General features: G+C 43.8%; 1 protein-coding gene and 1 long non-coding RNA gene across 2 annotated transcripts in view; both read right to left on the bottom strand.

Moving 5' to 3' along the window:
- The window catches only part of LOC113459334 (uncharacterized), a 30,469-nt gene extending 26,524 nt beyond the window's left edge, over nt 1-3,945 (bottom strand). Inside the window, exon 1 of the long non-coding RNA XR_012582871.1 lies at nt 2,786-3,945. This is a non-coding gene — a long non-coding RNA (uncharacterized LOC113459334). The remainder of the gene's footprint in view (nt 1-2,785) is intronic.
- A 13,713-nt stretch (nt 3,946-17,658) lies between these two features.
- CHLSN (cholesin) overlaps nt 17,659-25,844 on the bottom strand; it is a 122,949-nt gene continuing 114,763 nt past the window's right edge. Inside the window, 2 exon segments of the mRNA XM_074553204.1 lie at nt 17,659-21,232; nt 25,590-25,671. Of these exon segments, the coding sequence (XP_074409305.1) occupies nt 21,050-21,232; nt 25,590-25,671 (265 nt within the window). The 3' untranslated portion in view covers nt 17,659-21,049.

Raw genomic sequence — 25,844 nt, 5'->3', positions numbered from 1 at the left:
ATTACATTTCCTATGCCTGGTACCCAGCTTTGCAGCACACAGAAATGCAAACACCATGAAAGGTTGGTGCTGAGCCCAGAGTGACAACAGATAAAATGTTGGATGTATCCCATGGGTGAGAAGTTCTGCATATGCTCATCCTGGTAAACACCAGCTCACCAGCAGACCCTCCATACCTGCAGGGTTGTTTCACCAGGGCAAATTCCGCAGCTGTGGGCTGTGAGTCAGCCCTGGGGACAGCCTCAGTTCTTCACTTCTGTGCCTCTTGCTGCAGAGGCTGAATTAAAGGTTGCACCACAGCCTCCCTGCTGCTGGTGCTGCCCTCTGCTTGGTGCTTTGGATGGGAGGGCAAGGAGAGACAGGTAAAGCAACTGGGGAGCAAACCCCATAGCAGATCTGTGCAGGAAGCCTTGGTCTTGCTGAAATAAAATAACATTTTTGCATTTGGCTTCAGAAAGGCCAGGACTGTTCCTGTTTTAACCCCTCCAAAATAACATGAGCTGAAAGGATAGATAAAGCAGCAGTGTAGTGCTCCAGGGAACAACACTGAGCTGGGCTCAACTCTGCACAAATTCACTGGTGGAACCTCAGACCTGCCCCCTTGCCATGGGCTCTGAGGTTCTTGGCTTTGAAGCAGAGAGATGGATCCCTCCCTCCACAGCACAGCAGCCTCCAGAGCTGCAAACATCCAAGGAAAACAGGTTCCTTGAGTTCCTTTGAAAAATGCACCCAACTTGTGCCTGTGTCAGCAGATGGATAGGAGTGATCCCTCCCCAGCACACTGAATTACACAGCTGAATATATCTCCACAAAATAAAGTGCCTGTCTCCCATTTATTTGCTCAGCCAGGCAATGGCAGAACATTGATTATGACTCAGCTATCTATTTATCTAGCAGAAAATATTGGCTCTCAGAGCTGGAAATACCATTTCCACATTCCTCAGTGGCCCTGAGGGTCTCCCCTGTAGCTGCAAAACATGTTTGTGCCTTGCACCTCTCACCTGGATTGAAGGCAAACACCTTGGGGCAGGACAGGTTCCTTGATGTTTAGAGCCAGAGCTGAACAACACAAACTCATTTTGTGGCTCACAGCACTGGCAGCTGTCCCATAGCCCAGCGTGCCACCCCAGGGCTGTGTGATGCTGGCACCAGAGGGGCAAGGATCAGGGGCAGGGATTGCAGCAACTCCTTCTGTCCCTCTCTGCACTGGCCAGAGCAATGAGCATTGCACACAATCCAATTTCTGATTTGTTTTTGCCACGAGATGGCACCACGATCCCTCTGAGCCACAGCCAGCCCTGCCCTGTGGTCCTTACTGGGCTAGAACACCCTGCCAGCACAAATCTGGGCTGGGGAAGGAGTCAGGACTAAATCTGTAGGGTTTATGCCCCGCTCAGTCCAACTGCACTCACCTGCTGCAAAGCTGGGAGCAAAACCACCCATTTCCATTAACCTGAAGAATCAGGTGTGTGCAGGGCTTAAATTCATCTGGCATCTCCCATTTTCCCTGTTTTATGTGGCAGCACAGGGGTGAGCAGGGGGACCCAATCCCTTTCCCTTTCCCTGTTTTAACCAAGAGTCCGGGGTGAGCAGGGGGATCCCTGCCCTTCCCCACAGCACCCCCAAGCTCTGCTGCAGCATGTGTGGATGTTGTAAGCTTCTGGCCTTCCCACTCAGCATTCCTCCCCTTGGGCTGTGTCTGGCAGCCAAGTTCTTCCTCTGAAGAGCCAATTCCTGGGCTTGCACCTGCCAGTAAGACCCTTCATCAGTGCAGACACCCAGTTCACTGGAATTCCTGACTAATCTGTGACCTGGCCCTAACCCAGCAGGGTGGGGGAAACCCAGAGGTGCAATGGAGGGTTCCAAAACCACATGGATACTGCCCATGAGGACATAGCTTAATGCTGAACATGGTGGTGGTGCTGAGTTGATTAGACCTCATTATCTTGAAGGTTTTTTCCAACCTGATCATTCCTGTGATTAAGCTACAGCAGCTGTTGGCTGCTCCCCAGTGATGGAGCAGAGGAGGGACATGGGCCAGGCTCCCTTGGTGCCCAGCTGCTCCCCACTGCCCCCAGCAAGGCAGAGACAATGCCCTGGTACCCAGAGGGAGCACTGCCCTGCAGGGAGGGAAGGGAACAAGGAGCAGAGCTCAGGGTATGGGCTGAGCTGTGGGAAAAGGGAACTGTGCCCAACCCTGAAATCACAATGCCATGGGACTGGGCTCAGAGGAGATGAGGCAGGAGGAAACTGGCTCTCCACCTCCAAAAGCCCTGTGCTTGAGGCTGGCTCACTCCTGGTGCTTTTTGCCCTGGTGAGCTGCACCCCTTCATCTGGAGAGCAGCCCTGGGGGTGCAGCAGCCTTTGAAGGGAGGCGCACCAGGAGCTTGTGGCAGGAGAGGGATGGATCTCCACACCTCATGGATCACTGCATTAGGAAATGTCATCTCAAAGGCAGGGAAGCAGCCAGGGCCAAGAACTCAGTCTCTGTGTCACCCTTTTCTGCAGGGCAAAGGGACAGTGGTAAAACACCTGTGAATCCCAGCTCCTGCTGAATGTGGTTGGATACCCCAGGACAGGAGGTCTGCAGCCCCTGGGGTGGGAACAACCTCTCAGATGCTTTGATCTGGAATGGCAGTGCTCAGTGCTTGGATGGAGGTGGACAGCACCCAGATTTTGGATGCTCTAGCACACATGAGAGCCTATGAAGCTTTTAGAGGTGAGCAGCACTAACAAAGTCACTGCAGGATACTTCAGCACACTGTGCAAGCAAAGCAAATCTTACTTTGAATCTTGGGGTCCCTCAGCAGCAGCAGTCCCCCATTGCAGTGCTGTAGATGCTGTCTGAGTGCCAGCCATGAGCAAGCTGAACACAGGAGCATCATGATCTGCAGAAAGAAATCATATTGCTTTTATTAGGGATATATGAAGAAAAAAAGCATAAAAAGAGAGAACTAGGACAGGAATCCCAGGCTCCAGAGACATTACAGTGGGATGCAGGCGAGTGACAAGTACAAGTTGCATCATGTTGATATTTCAGTCCAGAATTCCTTCAGTTTTCAGAAGAAACAGTTGCACATGTGAGATTTTGCTGCCCCAAAATGAACCAATTGCACAAATTCATCCATTTTTAAACACCACATGGCATTTATCTGTCTAGGCAGTGGTTGTATGACCAGCTCAGAACACTCAACCACTACCTGTGGATTCTGAGAAGGCAGAAATTTGATGAGAGGTGCAGAATACCTAAGTGGAGGAGCTGGAATTTGTCTGTGTGTGTGTGCCACAGGAGAGCCATGAAGACTCAGGACACCCCTGACACATGAGCTCCACTGTCCTGCTCCTGCTGCTGGTGGGAAACTCTTTCCCCAGTCACTGCCTGGCCCAAGAATGCGGATGCAAACATTTGGAGGAAAAGGGCAAACACAGGCTGGTCCAGACTCCCACACAAGTGTTCCTGTTGTGAAATCCAGCACGTGGGAGCTGGTGAGGGCTCTGCACAAATGCCATAGGAATTTCCCATCTCTGTGACTCTGCTGCCTCTTGCCATGCCCATAGGGAGGGATGTGCCTGCCTGAGGAGAGTAGAAAAGTGACATTGCGTCTCTCACCCTCCAGCAAGGAATGGATGTAGCTGACAGCTGATGACAAAATTTGTCTTGCTTTTCCTTCAGTAGGAAGTATTGAATGTACTAAAATAGGAGGACGATTACCTAAAATGTAAGTATTTCCATAGGAACAGTCACAGAGTGTGTTCATCAGACAATAATCTCATCAACATCTCTGATAAAGCACCAGGAATCACCCTATGGTTAAAATACCTCTTGTTTGAATACCAAAGCATCAGTGTAGCTCATCAGGCTGTGCTCATTAATGCTCCCTTTCCTCTCCTTGAGGCATTTCTTTATGATCACACTCACCTTTTCTCCCTTTTTCAGTATCATTTTGGCAGGTTTGAGGAAAAATCCAAAGAATGGGTAGAAATTTAGCAACTAAAAAGAAAACAGGAAAAAAAAATCCCAAAAACTTAAACTCATCCATTACCTTGTAAAACTCAAGTATCTTGATGGAGGCATCATTTATGTGAGCAACCACATAACTGGAGTGACTTTTTTGGTAACTAAAAAAATTTAATGTATCAAAGGGCCTCCTCTTAGTTACAATCCTCTACAGAAATGAATGGGGCCTATCAGACATGTCTAGATAGAGCCTATAAACATGAATTTAAAAACACAATTAAGAGAAAGTGATAGTAAACTCATGAAACAATGAAATTAGATTTTTAAAGAGGCAATAAAGCAAAAAGATAAAGCATTTCACAAAGAAAACTCCAAACGTTTAGTAAGCCAAACCACTTCTGTTTTGAATTTAGATCATTGATTTTATCTTTCACATGAATTACAAATCAATTACACTCAGCATTGTTAAATTTCACAGCACAATAAGCAGCTGCATTTTATGTGCAGGGAAGTTACTTACACCATTTCTCAATGTTATAGATAAACTGGCTGCAGAGTAAGATTCACAAAGCTCTTGCTAGCTGGCTAGAATTTTTGCTGATTTCTGCTAAACCTGAACCTAAAAAACCCCAAATACACTTGCAATTGTCTCCAAAACAAGAGGTTAATTCTGGACATTCACACAGTATCCAGCAGAAAATAACTGGAATGAGCTTTTCTTTCTACATCCACAAATAAAATCAGATTTACAGTAGTTTTATTACTAAAGAAAGGAACTCTGGATATGAAAAAACCTGATTCCTCCTCTCTTCCACCTTAGCCTTGCTTGGCCTGAAAATCCTGGGAAATAGAGCATGCTGGTACTTTGTGGTTTATTCTGAATCTTTCTGGGCAGGAGGAATTATTTTAGGCAGTTGTGTGCTGTTCACACCAAAGCTCTGGATTTGGCTTGCTTATGGCTCTGTCCCTGCAGCCTGACACAGTGAGAAGCTCAAGGCATGAGATTTGTCTCAGGCTGACTTGTTTTTCCCTAAAAAAATGACCCAGCTGTTTCAGAGAGAGCAGATGCCACTTCTCCATCCCTGTGGTGAACAGGACAAGGGATTTCACTGAACAATTTGTGGTTTGGAGAATGAACTGCAGGGGGACAGGAGGGGTGGCAGGGAGGTGTCACCTCTGCTGACAGCTGGGAACTCCCTCCCACAGCTGGCTGAACCTGCAGCCAAAAAATGCTCAGTCAGGAGGGCACGGAGGTGTTTGGGTGAGAGCAGAAATCTCCCCTCCCAGGAGGGCTGAGCACAGCCAGGATCTTCCCCCAGTCACTGAGAAATAGCACAGGGGACCCTTCCTCACACTGGGCCTCCCTCTTAGCAACACATGAACCCCCTGACACACATGCTGTATGCATTATATACACATTAGGTCATCAAATCTTTCTCATTCAGCCTTGGATGATTCCCTTCATTGTTTTCCAATGTCTGCTCTTGGGCAATGTGTTCGTTTTTGACATGACAAAAATCTGTTTACAGAACTAATTGTTTGAGGTACAAACAGCCTGTGCTACTGCACTCCTGCCAGTTCTTGCAGCCTTTATCATGAGTCATCGTGATCCATGCTCTGTCTGAACTCCCAGTAACTGCACAGGGGATTGCATAAGGACCTCAGCCTTTGCATTGTCAAAAATAATTTTCTTCCCTCTACACTGCAAAAATAAAAAAAAAAAACCATCTTGAAATGTGATCCAAGAGCCACTAAAAGCAAAAAAACTGATATGAGAAACAAAAAGACACCCAAATATATTTCCCCTAAAAAGAGAAGTCACCCAAGCCCTACAAGAATAGCCGTGACAATAAGGACAGAGCTCAAGCCTCTCACAGACCCTTACAATTGTTACAACACATTTGAGAAGCAGCATAGCCAATACATCCTTATCTGTCCAACCTGTCCCATGTCAATGCTGGATGTGACAGAAGGTGGAGGCACCTGCTCTGAGTGCCCTTCCTGCCAGCCAGCAAACCTCTGGAAACCCCAAAAGGACAGGGAACACCAGGCTGTGCCTCTCTGCAACCTGGAGGAGAGAAAAATCAGCGTGGAGGGCACCAGGGGGAGTGACAAGTCCTGCTGGGTGGGCAAGAGTGGCCTTGAGGCAGCACCCAACAGTGGAAAGATACAGCACTTTAGAAATATAACCCAGATCTCACAGTGTCCCCTAAACAGGAAAAAAGCATTTGACTTTGTTTTGTTTGAGTCCCTTCAGATCCCAAGGATGTTGCTCTGAGATGGTATCAGCCTTCACGGTGCTTTGGGATTGTTCCAAGGGGCAGCAAGGGTCACACCTGCACTGACACAGCACCCCCATTTAAAGCTGATCTCTCTGCCCATCTCAGGAGGGACCTGGGCTGACTGGAAAGGACGTGACCTCAGCTTGCTGCAGCCCTCAGCACCAGCCAGGAGCACCCCAAACCCACGTGTGTCACAACAACAGCATCTGTGGTGAGAGCAGGAGCCTGGGAGTCTGGACATGCTCATCCACGTCCCTGCCTGGACAAGGACCTGCCTGTGTGGCTTTGAGGAGCCAGGGCTGTGGCCCCAGCCAGCCCCAGGGTGTGTGTCAGGCTGCTGTGAATGAGCCCTTGTGCCTGGAGCCCCACTCTGGGGCTGCCTCAGCTCCTTCCCTGCCCCATCAGCATTTCTGGGAGAAATGCAGAGAAAAGGTAAAGCAGGGCACACTGCAGCAATGGCATTGTCACACAATGTGGGAATTAACAAAAGCAAGGGGCAGGGAGATGTCACTCTGATACTAAAGATTTGTTTATGATTTCCAAAGAAAATGGAGAAGGAAGCAGTGGGACCACCTCTGCCAGCCCTCAGGTTACTCATTACCTGCTGGGTGAAGCAAATGAAAAAGGCAAAGGTGGGCAAAGATAACAGCTTCTTAGATGGCCTACAAAAGCATTGTCACCACAGAGACACGGGTTAAAAATTAAAATGAAAATTAATGTTTATCTAGGAGTAAATGATCTCTCAAAAAGAAATCAAAACTTCCCCTGTCAGGGCAGGGTCATGTCACAAGTCACAAGAGAAATCACAGAAAAGGAAGCCCAGAAGAAAAAGCAGAGAGCTCTGGGACTGAAACATCCCCAGGGTTGCAGCTGGGAAAGAAAGTTATTCCTTGGGCTGTGTAGAATTATTTGGGGATTGAGCCCATCCAAATCAGACACTCTTGAACAAAGAGGATCAGAGAGCAGAAATGGAGGTGCTTCCCTGCACCTTGGGGCCAGCCAAGAGCAGGTGGGGCTGGGGACATGGACAGAGCCTGACACTGGCAGTTCTTCCACAGAAACCCAAAATCAGGAGCAGGCAGAGCCTCCACCTGCACAGCCCTGAGTGCTGCACCCCAAACTGGCCAAGAGCACGAGGCGGGTCCCAGCTGGGGTTTGACAGGTCACATCCTAAAAAGTGGCCTTTCCCTCCCCACTGCTGTCCCTAAGCAAGGCCAGGGGTGCTGGGGCTGTGTCCTGGGGCACTGCTGGGGCCTGGGGGCTCTGGACAGGTCACTGGGAAGGAGCCGCAGCTCCGGCATGGGTGGCCTTAGCAGCACTCTCTGCTCAGGGCCACAGCTTGCAGGCGGCCACAGGAAAAAACTGAGCCCTCCTTCATTTATTTTTCTTGCAAGTTGTGTTTTAGATGTTCCCCTGAAGGGCCCTTTGAAGCAGCACAAGCTGCCCTGGACCCCTCTCCTCAGCTAATTAACACGTGCCGACAGCCGGCACCGCCTGGCGCAGCTGAGCAAGGACAGCCCTGACCAAGCTCTGGCCCAAATCCACCCCCCAAACCCACCCTCCAGCTCCTCTGAGCCTTCCACAGCCAAAATGCTGCTGACCCTGAACCCAGCAGGCTCCTTTAAGCCATTAATCCATGTGCAAGCTTTGCCTTCCAGGCTGGAAGGCTATTGTGAACTCGAGTCATGGAGTGGAGCTTGGGGGAAGCAGCTCCCACTGGGTTTGGGAGGTTTTGGGTTTTCTGTCCAGAGCTGCAGGTCAGGCACTTGTCAAACGAAAGTTAAAGTGTTTAAATGGTGTTAAGCATGATACCAGCTTCTGCAGCCTTGTGTAGATTGTCTCTGAAAAGTCCCATCCTCTTTCTCACTGCATGGGCTCTGTGACACATGGCAGCAGCAGCACTGCACCTTTCACTTGAATGTGAAGTGCACTCCAGCTAAAGAAGTGCCATTATCACTGGCCTAGAGAAGAAAAATCCAAATGGAAAAGAGAAAAGATTCGTTCAAAGGGCACATGAGACCGACAGAAACATGATCAGAAGCAGTCACCACTAACAAGTGCACCATAAGGGGCAACACAGTAAATGTGCCCCCAGCAGGTAATGAAGTAACAAAATCTATCACAATTTGGGTACTTGAACACCCATGAAGCCCTTGAAACATGATTTGCAGTTGCAAAATCTAGCCTGTGATTTTATACCTGTGGTCTCTGCAGTGGTAATACTGAGAAATGAGCTCATCTCCACCTAAGAGCTGCTTTAAACAAACCCTGACTGCCCTGGAAGCGTTTCAGGGATTTCCAAATTGCGAGGTTCAGAAATGCTAATGGATCATCCACACCATCACCAGCCAAAGAGGCACAGTGCTCTTTTGGAGGTTACAGATTAATATTTAATCCAATCACTAATTTTAAGTTAAAATGTATCAGTATTATCTGTCCTGGTTAACAGCACGGACAGGCATCAGCCTGCAGTGAGTGAACGAGGCACTTGCCCCTTTCAAAGCAGGAGCACAGCACCAGGCAGCTGCATTTCCCTCTTGACTGACTCTTCAGGAACCAGACACAAAACCCTCAGAGGTTTGCTCCATAAACCATTAGCCAGTAAAAGTCTAATTAGGTCAGAGACATATGGCCTGGACCAGTAAAAATTTCAGCATGGGTGACTACAGCGTTATTAACCTCACAAAATGTGGAGGTATTTCAGAAGCTGCTGGGCTGAACATTGAAAACCGCATCATGTTCAGTCTTCAGCAGTGAGACTTTGCTCTCCTAATCCAGCAGAAAGGGCAAAAGGAAACAGTTTTGCTAATGAAAACTGCTTTTTTCTTGCTACAACTTCAAGAGTGAGCATGAAGATGACACAGAACATCTTTTCTAAAGAGGCTTTTCCCAGACACTAAAATATTCAAGGTTGAGCCCACCTGAGCTGAGCTGAACCCTTACCCCAGGCCTGTGAGCCTTGAGGAGACACTGCCACCTCCCCACCATGTCCCCACTCTCTGGGCAGATGGGCAATCCTTGGTCCCACAACTCAATCCAGGCTCTTTCTAACTCCAGAGAGAGGGGATGTCCTCAGCTTGCCATCTTGATTTATGTTTCATCTCATCTCACTTATTCTGGGCTTCTGTGGAGTGGAAAGGGACTCAGAGGGTCCTGAGCTCTGGGATGAGATGCCTCAGGGAAGATGCATCAACTCCAGCAAGGCCAACTCTCATCCCTTTGACTCCAGCTGAGTTTCCCCAATGTTTATTTTAAGCTTGCCAGTAACAACAGCAGAAATTCAGGACTTGAATCAGTGGGGTCAGTCCCTCACAGGCTCCAACAACACTCACTTTCCCTGTCAGGTGTCCCAGTGATGATGTGTCCATGTTCCCTCTGGATTCCCAGTTCCTCTGGGCACCGCAGTGAGCCCCACGCTGCTGTCACTGTGGGCTCTGAACGAGTGCAGCCACATCTCCAACCCTGCTCACACAAAGACATGCACATGAGGGACATAGGCAGAATTTAGCCCTAATTTGCATGTTCTGTCCCTGTAATAAGCTCTGGGAAGTATCTTTAAAAGGAGACTGCTTTCTAATTGCTTCTTTAAAAAGCCTTTAACGTGGACTCTTTGGCATGACTCAGGGGTGCATTTCTAAATCCAGTTTCTCCCATGAAGTTTACTCTGGCTGTTTGGTTGGGTTGCATCCATATGCTATTTTTATATTTTTGATCATCAAGCCTGTTTACAGCACGGAGGAACAATATGGGAACAGAAATAAAGCTGGGCCAAGCCCAAAGGAATGAGCCCAGTAATGGCACTGCCAGCATCTCTGTTGTGAAGAGCAGGAGGCCCTGCAGCTGTGCCATTCCTCAGTGAGACCCAATTCACTCCTCCCTTCTGGCTGTGCATTTCAAACCTCAGTTGTGTTTGATTTACCCATCATCTGCAGACTTAATAGCAAACAGTTAAAATGCCTGCATGTCCTTCTGCTGCCAGCTTTGGATCTGTGGTGCATCACAAGAGAGAATATTTTCTAGAATACAAAGGCTGAGGGACTGGCTGTCACAACAGTATCACTTTTGGCTTCCTTAAATACAGTAATCAAAGTATTTTGAACAGTAGCCTAGAGCTACTGAATACTTTTCTGCCTCAAAATAGACACAAGTCTCCTCCCACCTTCTGCCATGAGCTCTTTGGTCACTCTGAGGTTTTGGTGGTCCAGTCCAGTTCCCTTGGCAGCATCCAGTGAGCTCAGCCCAGACAGCTCCTGGTTCTTTGGTCCAAATGCTATCAGGTTATTCTGTGAAACAGAGTCAAAAGGACACAAATTGTCACAGTAAAGGTCTGAATAAGGAAAAATGGTCTATGTTTGCATTTACATTTTTAATATAGTGTTGTCTAGAGGCCAGATTTGGGGAATGGAAACCAGGAGCCTGGTTTCTATTTTCAGCACAGCCACTGATTGCTCTGTGTTCCTGGCAAATCTTTTAATCTCTTTTCCTCTGTTTTACCCATCTGTAATAAAGGGATGATCAGACCTCCCCAGCTCTGCCTGGTGTGGCAGCATCTTCTGATGAAACACAGCAAGGACAAAGCATTAATAATCATTCCATATAGAAGAGTCAAGGGGTCACAGGTATTTAAGTACAGTTTAGCTATTCAGTGCCCCTTTATGCATGCAGCAAGCCTTGATGTTAATAGAAGTTATATATTAAAATGGAATGGCAAAGTAGGCCCTTCAGGGCACAAAAATAACCATATCCAGAGCAGCACTAAATAAATGCAATATAAAGATGAAAATCAGTTCAAATACTGAACAAATTGAAAGGCAAGGAGACATTTAAGAGGAAAAACAAAGTCATGCAGCCCTAGTCCCAGCTGACATCTAACTGCCCTCAGCACAAAAACAGGCATGAAAAGGAGGGTCAGGCACCAAGAGGGTGGTCCCATAAATGGTTCCATGTTCTCAGTCCATTTCTTTACCTCTCTGGCATCTTTCAGAGGAGATATCAAGGAGGTGAGTAAATGACTGAGCTCCTTAAATGCTCATGTTTAACTGACCCTGTAGATTATGCCATTAGTCCATGCCTGCATCCTGCACATCTGTCCTTTCCTCCCACAGAACTACCATGGGGCTCTGGCACGCTGCCATCCTGCACTGCCAGGCACCAAACCCCCTCTCTGTGCTGCTCCACAAAGCCACTGGATCCCTTCTGGATCCCTGCAAAGGGGTCACTGTAGGATATGGCCACCCAGGACCCACCAGGTCTTCTCTGCCTGCTTAATGCCAGCTGCTGCACCTCTGGCCAGATGTCTCACATTCCCTGTCCCCACCACTTGTGTGAACACAAACAACCTCTGACAGCATTCTTAGACCAGGATGAGCCATTCCTATAACAAGCAACCTCTGCTCATTTCATCCACATCAGCAGCTGCACTAGCAGATTTTGGGGAGGGTTTGAGGGATCTTGGTGATGAGCAAAGACCTCTCCAGTGGAGCACTGCAGCCAGAGCAGGGTGTGTCCTTAAAACCTCCAGCATCCTCTTGTCTACTCCTTCAGTCCAGTTAATGAAATAATTTCAAACCAATCAGTGTTGCACAAAGCTGTTCAGCAGGCAAGCTGCTTACTCCTTGCCCAGCCTCTTGGCTCATCTGGAAATAACGTGCATATGCTTGTGGGGCAGAGAGCAGCCTTTATTTGGAGAGATGCTTTAGGATCAGGACAGTCACTGCCAGCTCATCACATTTACTATTCAGGATTATTGGACCACAAGCGACCTTTCAGGTTCTTAAGACTTGGATTATGAAGGGCTTTATACACTAAGCCTAATGACTTGAATTACAGCCTTAGCATCCTGACAATCAGAAAGGGACTACAAGCATTCTACTTTCTTCTATCCACAAAACAGCTTGGGCCAGATTTTGAACCCATTTCAAGGTTATGTCAAGCTGGTGCCCATCAGAATGATCCAGTTGAGTTGCAAAAAAGGCAGGATGACCTAGGTAAAGGTCATGTCTGAGAGAAATGGCAGGATTTTCTAGATAAGCCAGCTGAGACATCTGTCTGTTTTCCTCTGAGACAACTATTTTATCATTTCCACATATTAAAAAATCACTCTGAAAAGCTGCAGCACGTTTTAATCCATGGGGCTGTGGCATCAGTGTGTGGTATTTTGTAATTTTCAAATCTCAGTGGCAAAAAGTTTTATGGGATCGATAATTACCCTCCTGTAACTGGTTGAACTGGAAATACCTTTCAGTCCTAAAATCAAAAAGAATTACAAGCATCAGCAACTTCTGTGGCACGTGTGCTTTTGTTGCCAATTCTAGTCAGCAGACAGTTCCACATTGCAGTGGAACTGGTTTTCTGTATAAACATGAGTTTTAGACAATTTCTGTCTAAAACATGAGTTTTCTGTTCCCCATTACCTGCACTCAGGTGCCCTTTTCCAGAACCAGTGAGGAGCCCACCCAGCACCCTCTGCAGTGCTCCTCTGGACAATCCAAACCACCAGTGCCTTCAGCTACAGAGCGAGTCAAAAATTTAATTTAATCATTAAAGCAACTTTATGAGTGAGACAGGACCCACAGCAGTGATGCAAATAAAGGCTGATTGATCCATTCTGCTGACTGCAATCCTGTTCCATTAGCAAGGAGTGGGACACTGTCACAAACAGAGCAGAAAAGCGAGGACATGCTGTCTGCAGAAAGACAGCATTGGTCACATTCCCCTCATTCTCTTGGAGCAGTAACCACCAGCAGTGTGGGGAACAGCACAAACCCAGGCTCACCTGCCACCCTTTCAGCTTCTGCTGGGACCCATCAAAACAAAAGCCAAACAGAAATGAACTGAGATGCTCTGTCTGCTCTGTGTTAGCAGGGTGATTCAACAACAGTCACTGTTTTCTCATTAAACAATGTCAGAGATGTACCCTGAGCTCTCTGTGGTCACTTTTTTCCCCTCCCTTTGTCCAAAGACAGCTGCAATAATAAAAAAAAAGGATTTAGAAAACAACGGGGGAACCCCTGTTTTTTTTAGTGAGCCAATGAATATTTTCTAGGACTGAACCAATCTCTGGAAATAATTGTCAAGTTTGCTGTAGTGTTCCTGCCACATTCTGTGCTCTGTAGCTGGCTGCTCAAAAGAGAAGTAACACAATAAAGTGCAGAGAGCTGTTTCATGCCATATTGCTGCACAGGTGGTAATTTCTGAATGAGTTTTATCAGACCTAGAAACCAGACAGCAATGCCTGGCCTATTTTTAACTTATGCATTTCCTAACTTTGATGAGCTGTCTTCCTCCTCATCTTCTTTACTAATTCAGCCAGCTGAACTTTTCCATCTATCAGTTAAATTAAGTTGTAATCTACTCAGGAGCTTGCACAGGAAGGCAAGAAAGATTCTGGTACAATATTCATAATGCAACCATCTGCCCACTGCAGAATGTCCATCTCTGAGATTAAGCACCATGTTAAAAGCACTGGAAATTCAAATTATATAAAGTGTTTTATTCTTTTTGATCATAAAAATATCTGACAGTGATCTGGGTTCTGAGGTGTGTGTCCTCTACAAGGAATTAGTAATTTCTAAGAGCAGCATCTCCCTGCCACTGCTCCTTCACCATGTTCACCCTTCCCACTGCTGAGGGGCTCATATACAACCGTGTAATTTGGCCAGTGAGGGTTTGTTTCCATGAAGGGACAGCCTAGAGTGACCCTCCATGACCCTGCCTGGAACCTGCACCCAGGAGCCAGAGGAGGCACACACAGGCTGGATGCTGGAAAGCACCAACACATGTCACTGCCCAGACAAGAGGCAGAGCATCCCAGCCTTACCTGGGCACTGAAAACCTTCTGTCTGCAGGTTCCTTTTCACTCATCTCAGGCATTCCTACAAGTGCTTAAATAACTTCTACCACTCTCTCAGTTTTCACAAGACACCCAGTCTAGGATGAGGTTCAGACTGGCCTCGTCTCTTCCAAACAAAAGCACATCCAGATGCAAGGTCTGCATTTATTTGGCGAGACACATCCCCAGGGAAGAGCTGGGGGGATGGAAATCCAGAGCCATCCTGAAGGATTGTGGGGGATATTTTAGGGATAGTTCCATTCTTATAACTACAACATCAAGATCTTTCAATCCTCAATACTTCCTGCTATCCTCGCTGAAGTGCCAAGCCCCTGAAGGCACATTTTCACACAAAGACAGAAAGTGGAAGCACAGTTGGGTGCACAGGGGTGGTGTGGGTACAGCTGGGGACCTAAAAGGGAAGCGTGAGGACCATCTGCTGACAAATGCTCCTGCTACAGCAGGCACTGAAAGCTGCCAAGAATCTTTGGTAAGGGTTACAAGTAACAGCTGTACTGACCTGAGAGGGATCACAGCCAAGGAGAGGATGGTACAGGCAGAGCTGAGCAGTCAAACTGGAAATCAGCGTTGCCTTGACAGTCCTGCAAGCTGCCACTGGAACAGGAGATTGTGGCTTGGACACAGGCTGCAGGTTCATCACAGACAGAGTCTCCTGAGCATTACCAACACTTCAGGTTCATTTTGTAACTGAAACCAAAGCAGACACTTCCTTCATGGGGCTGGGGGGGACCTGCAGGCAAGTGAGGCTGATGGCACTGCTAGGGTGAGTTTGAAGAATGTCCACAGTTGCTCCATTATCCATTTCCTGCAAGAATCCAGAAGTGGTTCAGCACTGGATGCAGCCCTCCAGAGGGTTCTGAGGCTGCTCTGGACATACAAATCCTCTGTGTTTATACTGTAGTAACACCATCACCACAAAACAGGACCCAAAGTCCTTCCTGGCCCTGGGATGCCACCAGAGCAGTAAATGGGCTGAGGCTGCTGCTGAGCATGCTTAGACACTGGAACTTCACCCAGATTTTGCCTGTTTAATGCCAGCAGCTTGAACACAGGGTCCTGCTTGCAATCAGCCCTGGTATTTTCAGCTGGCTTGGCCCTGAGCACTAACCACAAGACTTCAGAGAAGCTCCATCTTTATTCTTTCCGGCATATCACAGTGCCCCATTAAACAGGGACAAAAGATTTCCTTATGTAATAGGGATGCTATTTGTTATTTTTAACCTTCTGGCAGCCAGGGTTTGTGCCAGGCGGCATTCTGCCTTAACCAGGGAACTTCAGGAGGTTACATTCCTCACTGTCATCCCTGCCCTCTGGCACAGTTGATGCCCATACATGGTTTCCTGGCTGCCTGTCCTTGTGCCTATCACTGAGCATTTATTTGTGACAGCTCACAGAAATACCAGTCCTGTTTAACAAGGTAAATCAGGATGCTGATCAGTCCTTTCCAGGACCCTGCAGGAGCTTCTGCTTCTAATAAAGGGTCCTGTGAAATCCATGTGAAACACATAAAGTCTGTTTACATGTATCTATGCTACCAGAGAAACACCATCGCCGTAGCTGAAGTTTTCAATTTCTCAAGATAGCTTTTGAAACAGTTTGTTTAGTCCAGTTAAGCCCATGGAAAGCAGACAAATAAAATGGTGGCAACTCCCAGCAGCTCAGGAGTGAGAGCAGGCAGCAAGGAGGGCACTAAGCCATGGGCTGAGCATCCTGAGCAGCTGGGACCCTGGTGCTCATGTCACTGCTTGCCTGGCAAACTCCATCAGCAGCATCCCTGCGCCAGATTTGGGCAATTTCATGGAGCTTAAGCAAGCCTGGCTGGTACAAAGGATGCTGCCAAAGCCTGTTGTACCTCCAGACCAATACAGGAAAACACAGTGCCAAACATCCTTCGGGTCCAAAGGAGCTCCACAGCAAATGATGGTTTTCACACTGCCACGGCTGGTCTGGCTATTTGTAAGCAAGTAAGAATGGCAGATCCTGTGTCCCATGGCTCACAATTTTATAAAATACACGTGGGACCTTGGGGAGATAGATTTAAGTTGTCACAGATGTGATATTTCAATTAGCAGAAAATATTCATTGAAAAATCTGAATAACTAAAGTTAATAGGGAATGTAACTCCACATTCCTATGAACAGAAGGGTATCTGGCAATTTTAACTATGTGCTCACATAATTTAGAGGTTTTTGCTTGTTTGCCTCTAACACAATCCCCCTTCATTCAGTCTCCAGGCTGGAGGCACAGAGAGGTAGAATTTTAATTCTTCTGGCCATTTATATACATGTGGCATTTCTTAACCTTTAAGGATTTGATTTTGAAATCTATTTAACTTTTTGACGTAGGTGTTTTTGTGGGTTTTGTCGGGGAATGCCAAAAATTTTCTGCATGTAAGGAAAAAAATCAGTAAGAGCAACTGTATGAGTGTTCTTCTGTTTGTACCCAGAGGGCCCTCCCTCTATGTCTGCAACACCAGTTTCTTAGTAGCACAAGCTTCTTATTCAGCTTTGTTTTGACAAAGAAAGATAAACCACTGTTTTGCTCTGCCCTTCCCCCACCATTTACTAATTAGTTTTATTTAGTTTGCTATTCTACGCTCCTTGAAGGGAAAAATACCCCTTATTTTAAAATAATAATTATTTAAAACCGCTTTAAGTTGTTGACTATATAAGTTCTTATGAAGAATTTAAAATAGAACATAATTATAAATCACTGTGAAAATGAGCTTGTCCTGTACAGGCAAGGACATTTAATTGTGTCCTTGTATGACTGGAATCACTGTAAACAACTAATATTCCTATTTGCAGGGACAGAAATAACAAGCTCATTCAGCTGTACAGAAAGGAAGACATAAAAGGAAACCAAAGGGCTAAACCAGAATAAGCCACTGGAAAGTTTTATGTCAACAAAAATGGATTTAAATTAAGTAACATCAATTCGGTATTTTGACTGTAAATGAATCAGAACATTAAAACATGTTTTAAAGGGAACATTTGTGATGAAACATCTATGACTAGTTCCTACACCAAAGGAAAGTTCCTACTTATTTCTGTGCAGGATCAAAGCCCGACTGCAAAGTTACTTCTCTGGCTTTGGGACTGCTTTGTAGACCTACCTTTTGAAAATGGGAAGAGCAGCAGAGCTGCAAGGAAAACACTGAATAAATAACTTACCAGTTGCACCCAAAGGAAAACACAGCCTTGATGACATAATTAAGAAGTTCCATCCTACCATATATGCATGGAAGAGTAAAATTTAAATTACACAGACATTTTCCATTCTTATGTTTTCTAATTTTCTGAGTGCTTGATTTTGCAACTTAAATCTCTTTTAGGATTGCTGTTTTTGACACTGATTTGCAGAAATGGGAGTAGATTTTAATGTTTTTTACTTTGCCTTACTCAATGGCAAAATTTAGAAAAACTCACAAAAAAAACCCCAAACCCCCAAGCTCAAACCAAAGATGTACATTTCTAAGCTATTTGAAATAATGGGAGATGAGTCAATAATCACCTTGCTTTAAAATGAAGAGAAACACAGCAGAGCAATTTTCCAGTGACAGGAAATAAGGAAATAAACTACGCATTCAACAAGTCCAAGATGCCCTTTCCAAATACAAACACAATTCATTTACACAGTAATTTTACAATGGTGATAACAAATTAAAATTGTGGGCAGACAGTGGAGAACCAAATAGATACACAACCCATAGCAGGATCAGCCAAATTAAAGGGAAATTCTTCCACTGTCAAATTTTGAGTAATTAGTGCTTCCATTAGAGGCACAGTTCCAGCTTTAAGCAATTCTAAGTAATTAGTGTTCCTTTATTTTGCCTGGAAGTCCTGACTTCAGCATTCTCTTAGGACATGCATTCTGCTAGCCAGAGCCACACAATGCAGATTAACTCGACTAGAAGGCGATTAGTGCAGGCAGATGAAGATGTAATTTGTCATTCTGTACACACTGCTACTTCTAGCCTGGGATGCAATTTTTATTAACACAGCAGATTGATTCAAACAGAGGCAAAGACACGATTTTGTTCTATCTGTGCCCATCTGATTGCTTAAGAAACAAGCACAGAGATTTGAAAACTGTATATGACCAAGTGACAAAAAGGGAATAAAGTGCCAGATGACATCTTCCCACACAGCTCCAACCAGCTACAGGAATTCAGGAACTGACTACACACTTAATAATTTAAGATAAATAATTTAAAATGCACAATGGAGGAGATTTTTCTAGACTTATTCATCACATAATGTAAATCCAGGGATGAAAATGCCAGGCTGAGCAGGAAGCAGAGGCTGGTGCGGTGGACAGCACATGGACAAGGCAAGATGTGCTTGCCAGAGGCACTACAGCATTGGCAGTTTGTGGGATAAACTCTCTGGGTCCTCACAATCTTGTCTTTGAAACAGATCTAGCAATACAGATCTCCCAAAAATGAGTGCTCTTGCATTTCCTGGCTGCTGTGAAGATGACTTGTTTGCCAAAACAAACAGCTGAAGATTCTTGAAGAAAAGGTGCAAAGTAAAAAAATGAAATGCAATTAAAGTGTCTTTTCTATTTGCACTACAACATCAAATATTAGACAACTCTTTCATTTCATATTGAGCTCTGATATGCAAGACACAGCACCACCAAGCAGCAGTTTCACAAATCTTTTACCCAATTCAAGACCCCTCTGACCACTGGACAGTACCTACAGCAAAAGGCACATGGCAGGAAGCACCATGCTTTGCTTTCTCCGCCAAACACAACCACAGCAACAATTACCTTCAACTGTAGCTTCTGAATTTTCCATAACTGCAAGAAGCAGAGCCCCAGGACCATGACCTTCCCCCAGCAATCAGTGGAACTGAAGGGAAAGCTGGAATTGCAGACGAGGAAGAGGAGAGCAGAGCAGGATCTACACCCAGTGGTCCATTATTGTGCTGGTGAGAGGCTCTGTTTTTTTTGCAAATACTACTGTTCACATGGCCTCCAGACTGACAGGCCTTGTGTGCTTTTAATATTATTTCATACAAAATGAAACATGACATTCTTGATCTACAAAGCTTCTCTTCTTACAGATTTGTCAGCATTTGCACATGGTCAGAACCAAGGTCCAGGAAATGCAAATCTTGCCAAATACATCATCATAAAATGCTCCCATATTTTTGCCCAGATCTTACCTTCATCATCTTTTTTTACAATTCTTTTCCAAAGTGCAGTTGCAATGTGCTTGTGCTTTCAAGCTAGGAGGTATATTGAGTGCACAATGAGGACTCACATTTTTGTGTGCCAGAGAAATCAAAGTGGTGATGTTCAAATGTCTTGAGGGAGAACAAAAATTCTTCTCTGACATCTAACATGCAATGATAAACTCACAAAAAGATACTTTGAAAACTTCATTCCTGAAAAATTCCTATTTTCCCTCATGGAAAGAAACAAATATCAGCTTCTGCTTGGAGGGACAGCAGCTTTTCCCAGCTGCGCATTCTCACATGTAAAATATACGACCCAAATGATCTTTATGAGTTCACTAAATGTCAGGATCACTTCTTTTTATTACAGATCCTTTTCACCAGGTTTCTCACTGGAAGATCAGTGTTATACAGCTCAGAAAGGCTTTGGCTCTGCCTCCTCTGCAGCCTTCATCCAGCTGTGCCCTGAAGGCACTGTCAGCAGCTCAATGAAGAACCTGGACACTGCCGCTCAATTCTGCCCCTTCTTGTGCCAAACTCCATCCCAGTTATTCTTTTAGAGGAGGGCATGCTGGTTTCTAGTCTTTTTTGGCTGAAAACATCCTTCTCAGTAAGTCAGAAAGCATAAGTTATTTGTTATTAGTAATACATTTCATACTTTCAAAGATTTGTACTAAGCCATGACGATGAAAGCTGTCAAATCCACTCAAATGCTTCTTATTGGAAAATCAGGCCTGCATATCCACAGATCCTCCCCTCCTTCACCCACCCAAATTAAAGTTGTAATTCCCAAAGACAGCCACTCTTCTACACCACCACACATTTCATATAGTTGTTATTAATAAAGTATGAACAATGTTTGCAGAAACATTAAAGAATCAGGTCAAGAACTCTGTCTGAATACCAGTGTTATTAAATAAGCCAATCATCCAACTTTGAGTAATTAATGTCCTTGGTTTTTACTTGAAAGCCTCACTTTCAGCACATTCATGAGACAAATGTCCCCTGCCAAAAGGAATGAACATGAATTAACTCTTTTGGATGCCAGTTGCAAGAGGAAGAGGAAAATGCAATATTGGCAGGCTGGATACAGCACAGCACTTCTGATTGTAGGCTAATTTTAGCTACAATGTGATGATTTCACCACATATAGTCAAGGATTTGATCTGTTCCCATCTGTGCATTATCTGAGTATCTAAACAATTGTCCTAATGCATTTGAAAACTTTAAAATATAAAAAGAAAACCAACAGAGCTGATGGCATCTCCAGATCACCGTGTGAAGTACTAATAAGCAACTGTGTTATACAACCTGTGTTCAACAGACTGAAAATGATATTTCTCAAATTCAAGTGACATCCTTCTGAAGCTGAAAGTGAGAGATTACAGCTGGCTGAGCATGCACTCTACTGTACACTCATTTTAAAAGCTGCCATTGTAAAAGACCCTCCAGGCTTTATGTTGGTTCCTTTGCTCTTCATATTAAGAGCTGCAATGTTCCTCATATTTAACAGTAATTAAGAGGGGGAGATGTAGAAAAACTAATGAGAGGGAGAGAGGTTTATTCTTCTAAAGAGGTGAAATAAGATTAATAGCAATACTATGGGCTATATATGTTATTTTTATTTCATCACCTCAAAACATGATAAATATTTTCAATTGGAAAAAATTACAAGTATAAAATTTAGCATTATCTTTACAAATCCTCTACAGCCTCTGTATGTGACATGCTGTCCTTCCCTCCACCAAACAATTATCACACAGAAATACTCTCAGGACAGCAGTTGTAGAACTTGTCTGATGCGCTCACACTTCCCCAGCAGGTTTGGGTCTTCTCCATCAGAACCATCAAATTCCTTCATAAAAGCTTCAGCTTTCTGCACAGTTTTGTCTCGTGCATTGCCCTGAAGCCCTTGCAGATAATCCAGTAAAATGGTGAAATACTTGTCTGGAACCTTGGAAGAAAAAACAAAAGGAAGGAAAAACAGGTTTATTATCTCCCCTCTCAAAATGCATTCACAATCACGTCACAGCATCACCTGAAAGACAATCAGGAGAATGGCACAGGCTTTGGTGTTTGCCAAGGTCCAACTGCAAGTGGAAATCCAAGTGGAAATGTTTCCTGCCAAGGTTCAAGCTGCCAGGAGGATGGATGGAGTCTGGTGAGAGGACTGTCATGTGCTCAGATGGGCAAAGCATCTGAGAGGAAATGCTCAGCAGATGTGGAAACGCTGATCAGCAAATGCAAACACTGCCTGACAGGGAGCCCAAGGCTCTGAGGGTTGGTGGAAGAAAAAACAAAACACATTAGCCAAACCCTCCTTTTGGAAACACACATGTAAATCTCACTAAATTCAGTGAGAATTGCATGCATATGTCTGAGGGAAGAATTTTGCCGGAATTTCCCTCACCCTTACTCAAAAATTGTTTGCTAAGATGAGATACCACCCACCATTGCACACTTTGACAGAATGCTTATACAAAGGACTAGAATTTAATTTGAAAAACAAACTCAAATTCAGACATATGGAAATAATTTTTAAATCATGCTGACTAAAACTGATAGGCTCTACCAACATGTCTAACATTAAAAGCACTTTAGTCATCTACAGTTGCATTATCCACATTTCACTCCCTTTCTAATTAACTAGTCAGAGATTAAGTTTTAGCTTATCTGGTACAACATACAATTTAAATGATCATTATATTAATCTTGACAATAATTTAGCAAGGACTTTGGAAGGATTTATTCAGTACTTCATACTGAAGTACTTTCAAAAGGAATATGTGAACAGACCTACGCTGATCTCAACTTCATATTGTGTATCTGTGGAGCAGGTTTCAGCCAATAACAGGATATTTTTTGCTGTGAATCATGAGATGTTAAAATGATCTCACCCTGCAAATATGTTTCTCCATGTTTAACTTTACACATATAACTTGACATGAGTTAAGTTAAACACATACGTAAGTATTTAAAGGATTCGAGAGTAATTATTCGAGGGCGGTTTCGATTCTGCAAAGTATCAACATTTCAGAGAAGACAGAGCTTCAACAGACACTTAATTTACAACTTATTTCTCCATGGACATTTGGCAGCCGAACTTTGATCACTAAAACTTCTATCACTCCAAAAGAAGAGGAAGAAAGAATATTCCAACACTGCCTTCATCAATCAGGGGTATTACAAAGTAATAAATCAAAACTTAAGTCTGCATTCAGCCTCGTAACTTGTACACTATGGAAAAACTTCTAATTCTTCACACAAACACTCTTGCATTAAAGAAACAATTCAGCTACAAAAGAAATATTAATTTTACAATGACTAACACTGAAATGGATGATATATGAAGCGTTGTTATACTATACAAATCAAACACAGTGAAAAATATCTATATTTTTGAAAGTTTTCACTCACAATAAGCTGGCACTAATAACAGATGAACTCATTTAGACACGAACAATTCCAGTGTGACAGTGTTCCTTTAATGCAGATACTCAGTACTGAGCTTTTAAAGTCAGTAACATTTCCCCATTTCAAACCTTGGCCAAATTATCTCTGTAATTTACAACTCTTGTTCTCAGAGCTCATAGCATAGGCATAGACATACCTATGCAAGCACAGTTATTATTATATCATTTAAGCAAACTGCTTGAGGGGGTAATTGAAAGGCTGCTCTAAATTTAGAAATCCTAAGTGTGCAGACTTAACATGAGGCTGCCTGAAGCCTAAAAATCATTTAGCATTTGGCCTTAAGAGTGTCCTGGTGTTCAAAAAGTCTGATTCCTTTTCCTTTAACATAACACTGCTCTGAGGTTTATTTCATCAGGAGCTCACAACACAGCACCCCGTGGGCAAGGTAAGATCATATTTCCTCTTGACTTACACAGACAGCAGAGCCATTGCAAGGACTGGAACACACAAAGAAAGTTAATGAAATCCAAATTTGAATTCTTCAAATACAGTAGTACAAAAGCAGTAATTTCAGGGGTCTTGGTGAGGTTTTCCAAGGAGGAACACAATCCCTCTTCCAAGGTCAGTTCAAGGCTGGTTTGAAATTGGAGATCAAGATCTCCCAGCATGGCTCTGGAAGTCAAAGCCAGGCTTATGGGATTTTGTTATTATTCCTTTGTTAAACTGTTTTGACCTTTTTCTTGTTTCTTTTTCTCTCTCACACACCAATCTTGTCTCTGTCCTAACTTCCTAATATACACTGGAGTTGATTAATATGGAAATAATCCCAAGTGAAATAATTCCTGTCTTTGGGAAAAGCAGGGAAACACCAGGAAAGAGTACCAGGAAAAGAACAGTTCTCACTTTTAAATTATCCTCTGTATTTTCAGACCTGGAGACTGCAGACACCCACATATTTTGCAAAGCAAACATAGACACCAGCAGAGAGAGGCTCAGCTCATTGCTGCCAGGCTGCATTTTTGGGACACCTTCCAAGGAAACTTCAGCCACCCCACCACACCCTGAAATCCAAAAGCTGAAGATCTTTCAGATCTAGTAACTGATCTAGTAACTTCCTAAAAATGCTGTGCCAGATGATAAAGACCAACAAATAACCTAGTGTTTATTTAATCCTGGGTGCTGGAGAAGTGCGCACACCATAGGTACACAGGCCTGGCTTGGAAGCTGTCAGCCAGCCACCAGATGGATTTTAAAAGAGCTTAAAACACCATTTTTCCAGCAAATTTTAAAACCTCAACTTATTTCTTAGAGAAAGAGGCCTATCAGTACAGAAAACTCAATTCAGGCCTTTGCATGGCTCTTCAGTAGGCATCCAAGTGACACCATAAGATCAAAGATGTGGCTTAGGAAGGAAAGAAACTTCTGTCTCCTTTTGTACTTTAGTCATGCTTGGATTACCAACAGATTTCATTCTGTAATGGACAGGAAGTTGAATTTGGGTATAAAAAATATTCAAAAGAAGCTGGGTGTGCCCTCCCTATGGTCCTGATGAAGAAAGAGACTTCATCATATGCTTAATTATAAGCACTTGAGCAGTTCTAGTAAATTCACTGAATCTGGATGCAGATGTTAAGCATTCTCTGAAGCTCATATTCAATGCTCCTCTGATTATTAAACTACAAAATATGTGAATTTAAAAAAATCAGAGCACTTCCATCAGAATTCTAAGAAAAAGGAAGTTTCATTTCAGTGTTGAGAAATAAGGAGTTAAACTGTGTTTCGATACATAAAACAAATGCTACTTACAGTTCATTGTGTCCCAGCATATTTCAACACAAAACCAAAGTAAACAGGTAAGAAAAGTAAAAACATCCTTCTGCCTGCCAAACAATTTCTAGGTAGCTGTGAAGAGCATACACTGATTTTGAAAGGTTGATAAGGACTTTAAAGAGACTTTAAAAACAGATGATAGAGCAAATGACCCAGAACCCAAATTCAAATTTGTATTCTGCAACCCATCTTGCTAAAGTATTTACACCATGTGAACATTTTAGCCTTCATGAAACTCTGTTGTTAATTATCTGGCTGTCTAAATAGGTAACACCCAATGTCAGGTGATTGGCTTTAGAGCTGCTGACTAATTTAGGTCAGGACAATTGGTATGAGTAAATGTTCAAGTGTACACAAAAAAATCAGCAAAACTTAACTGAATGTCAACAAAATGAACCAACAAGTGAAGCACTGTGCAAATGGGCAGAGGTTTGTTCTATTGCACAACAAAATTAATGACCTGACACCCTCATTTGATACCACAATGGTCAGATACTTATAGGAAATCCAATGTGTGTTGTTTCTTAAGTTATGAAATGAACAGATTTCAGTATGGATTCAAGCCTGGCTTCTGGTTATACTTTATGCTTTTCACAATCAACATCAGGTTTCACTTATATTTAAATGAGAGAGCTATTTTAACATCTTGGCAATATGGTTGTACATCTTCCATGGAGCCCAGAGATATCTGAAACAATATGAGAGCTGTGGTTTGCAGTATTGGGTTCCACATTGGGAAATTCAGACTAAGGATATGACTCAAATTCTCAGCAAACCCCAGATTTAAATAAATCATGAATCTGCTCTCTTTATGCTTGCTATATATCAAGTATAAAAATCTAGCATGCACAGGACAATGATCACCAACAAAATAAAAAGATCAATGACAAGCAATTAAAATGGTTCAGCATCTTGGCTAAAAACAAAGTAATTTGTAAGTTACTAAAAAATTATGAGACAAGTGCATGGCTAGTACTAGGAAGTTTTGGTTAATAAAGAAAAGCCATAACTAATGTATGTAAGCCTGTATCATATTTGTTCTGAGACAAAGCAGAATCAATACAAACCTTCTCTTTATCATACATGTGCAGGAGAAGCCATGTCTGTCTTGTCTTCTGAAACTTCCATTCTTCTGGGTTTTTAGACCAGCTGTAGAAAATTAGGGAAAAAATTGTTTAAATGGAATATTGTGATATCAAAACATTCTTTATTTAGAAAATATTCCCTACAAGGCTTCCAAGTGACTTTGTATGCCTGACACAGAGTGTCATGGCACTGTGGGACACAGACACTGGCACACATTTTGTACTGGGCCACCTGGC

Source organism: Zonotrichia albicollis, chromosome 16 (assembly GCF_047830755.1).
Source record: "Zonotrichia albicollis isolate bZonAlb1 chromosome 16, bZonAlb1.hap1, whole genome shotgun sequence".
Taxonomy (NCBI): Eukaryota; Metazoa; Chordata; class Aves; order Passeriformes; family Passerellidae; genus Zonotrichia; species Zonotrichia albicollis.
Note: the sequence above shows the minus strand (reverse complement) of the source record. Positions and strands in the feature narration are given on the sequence as shown.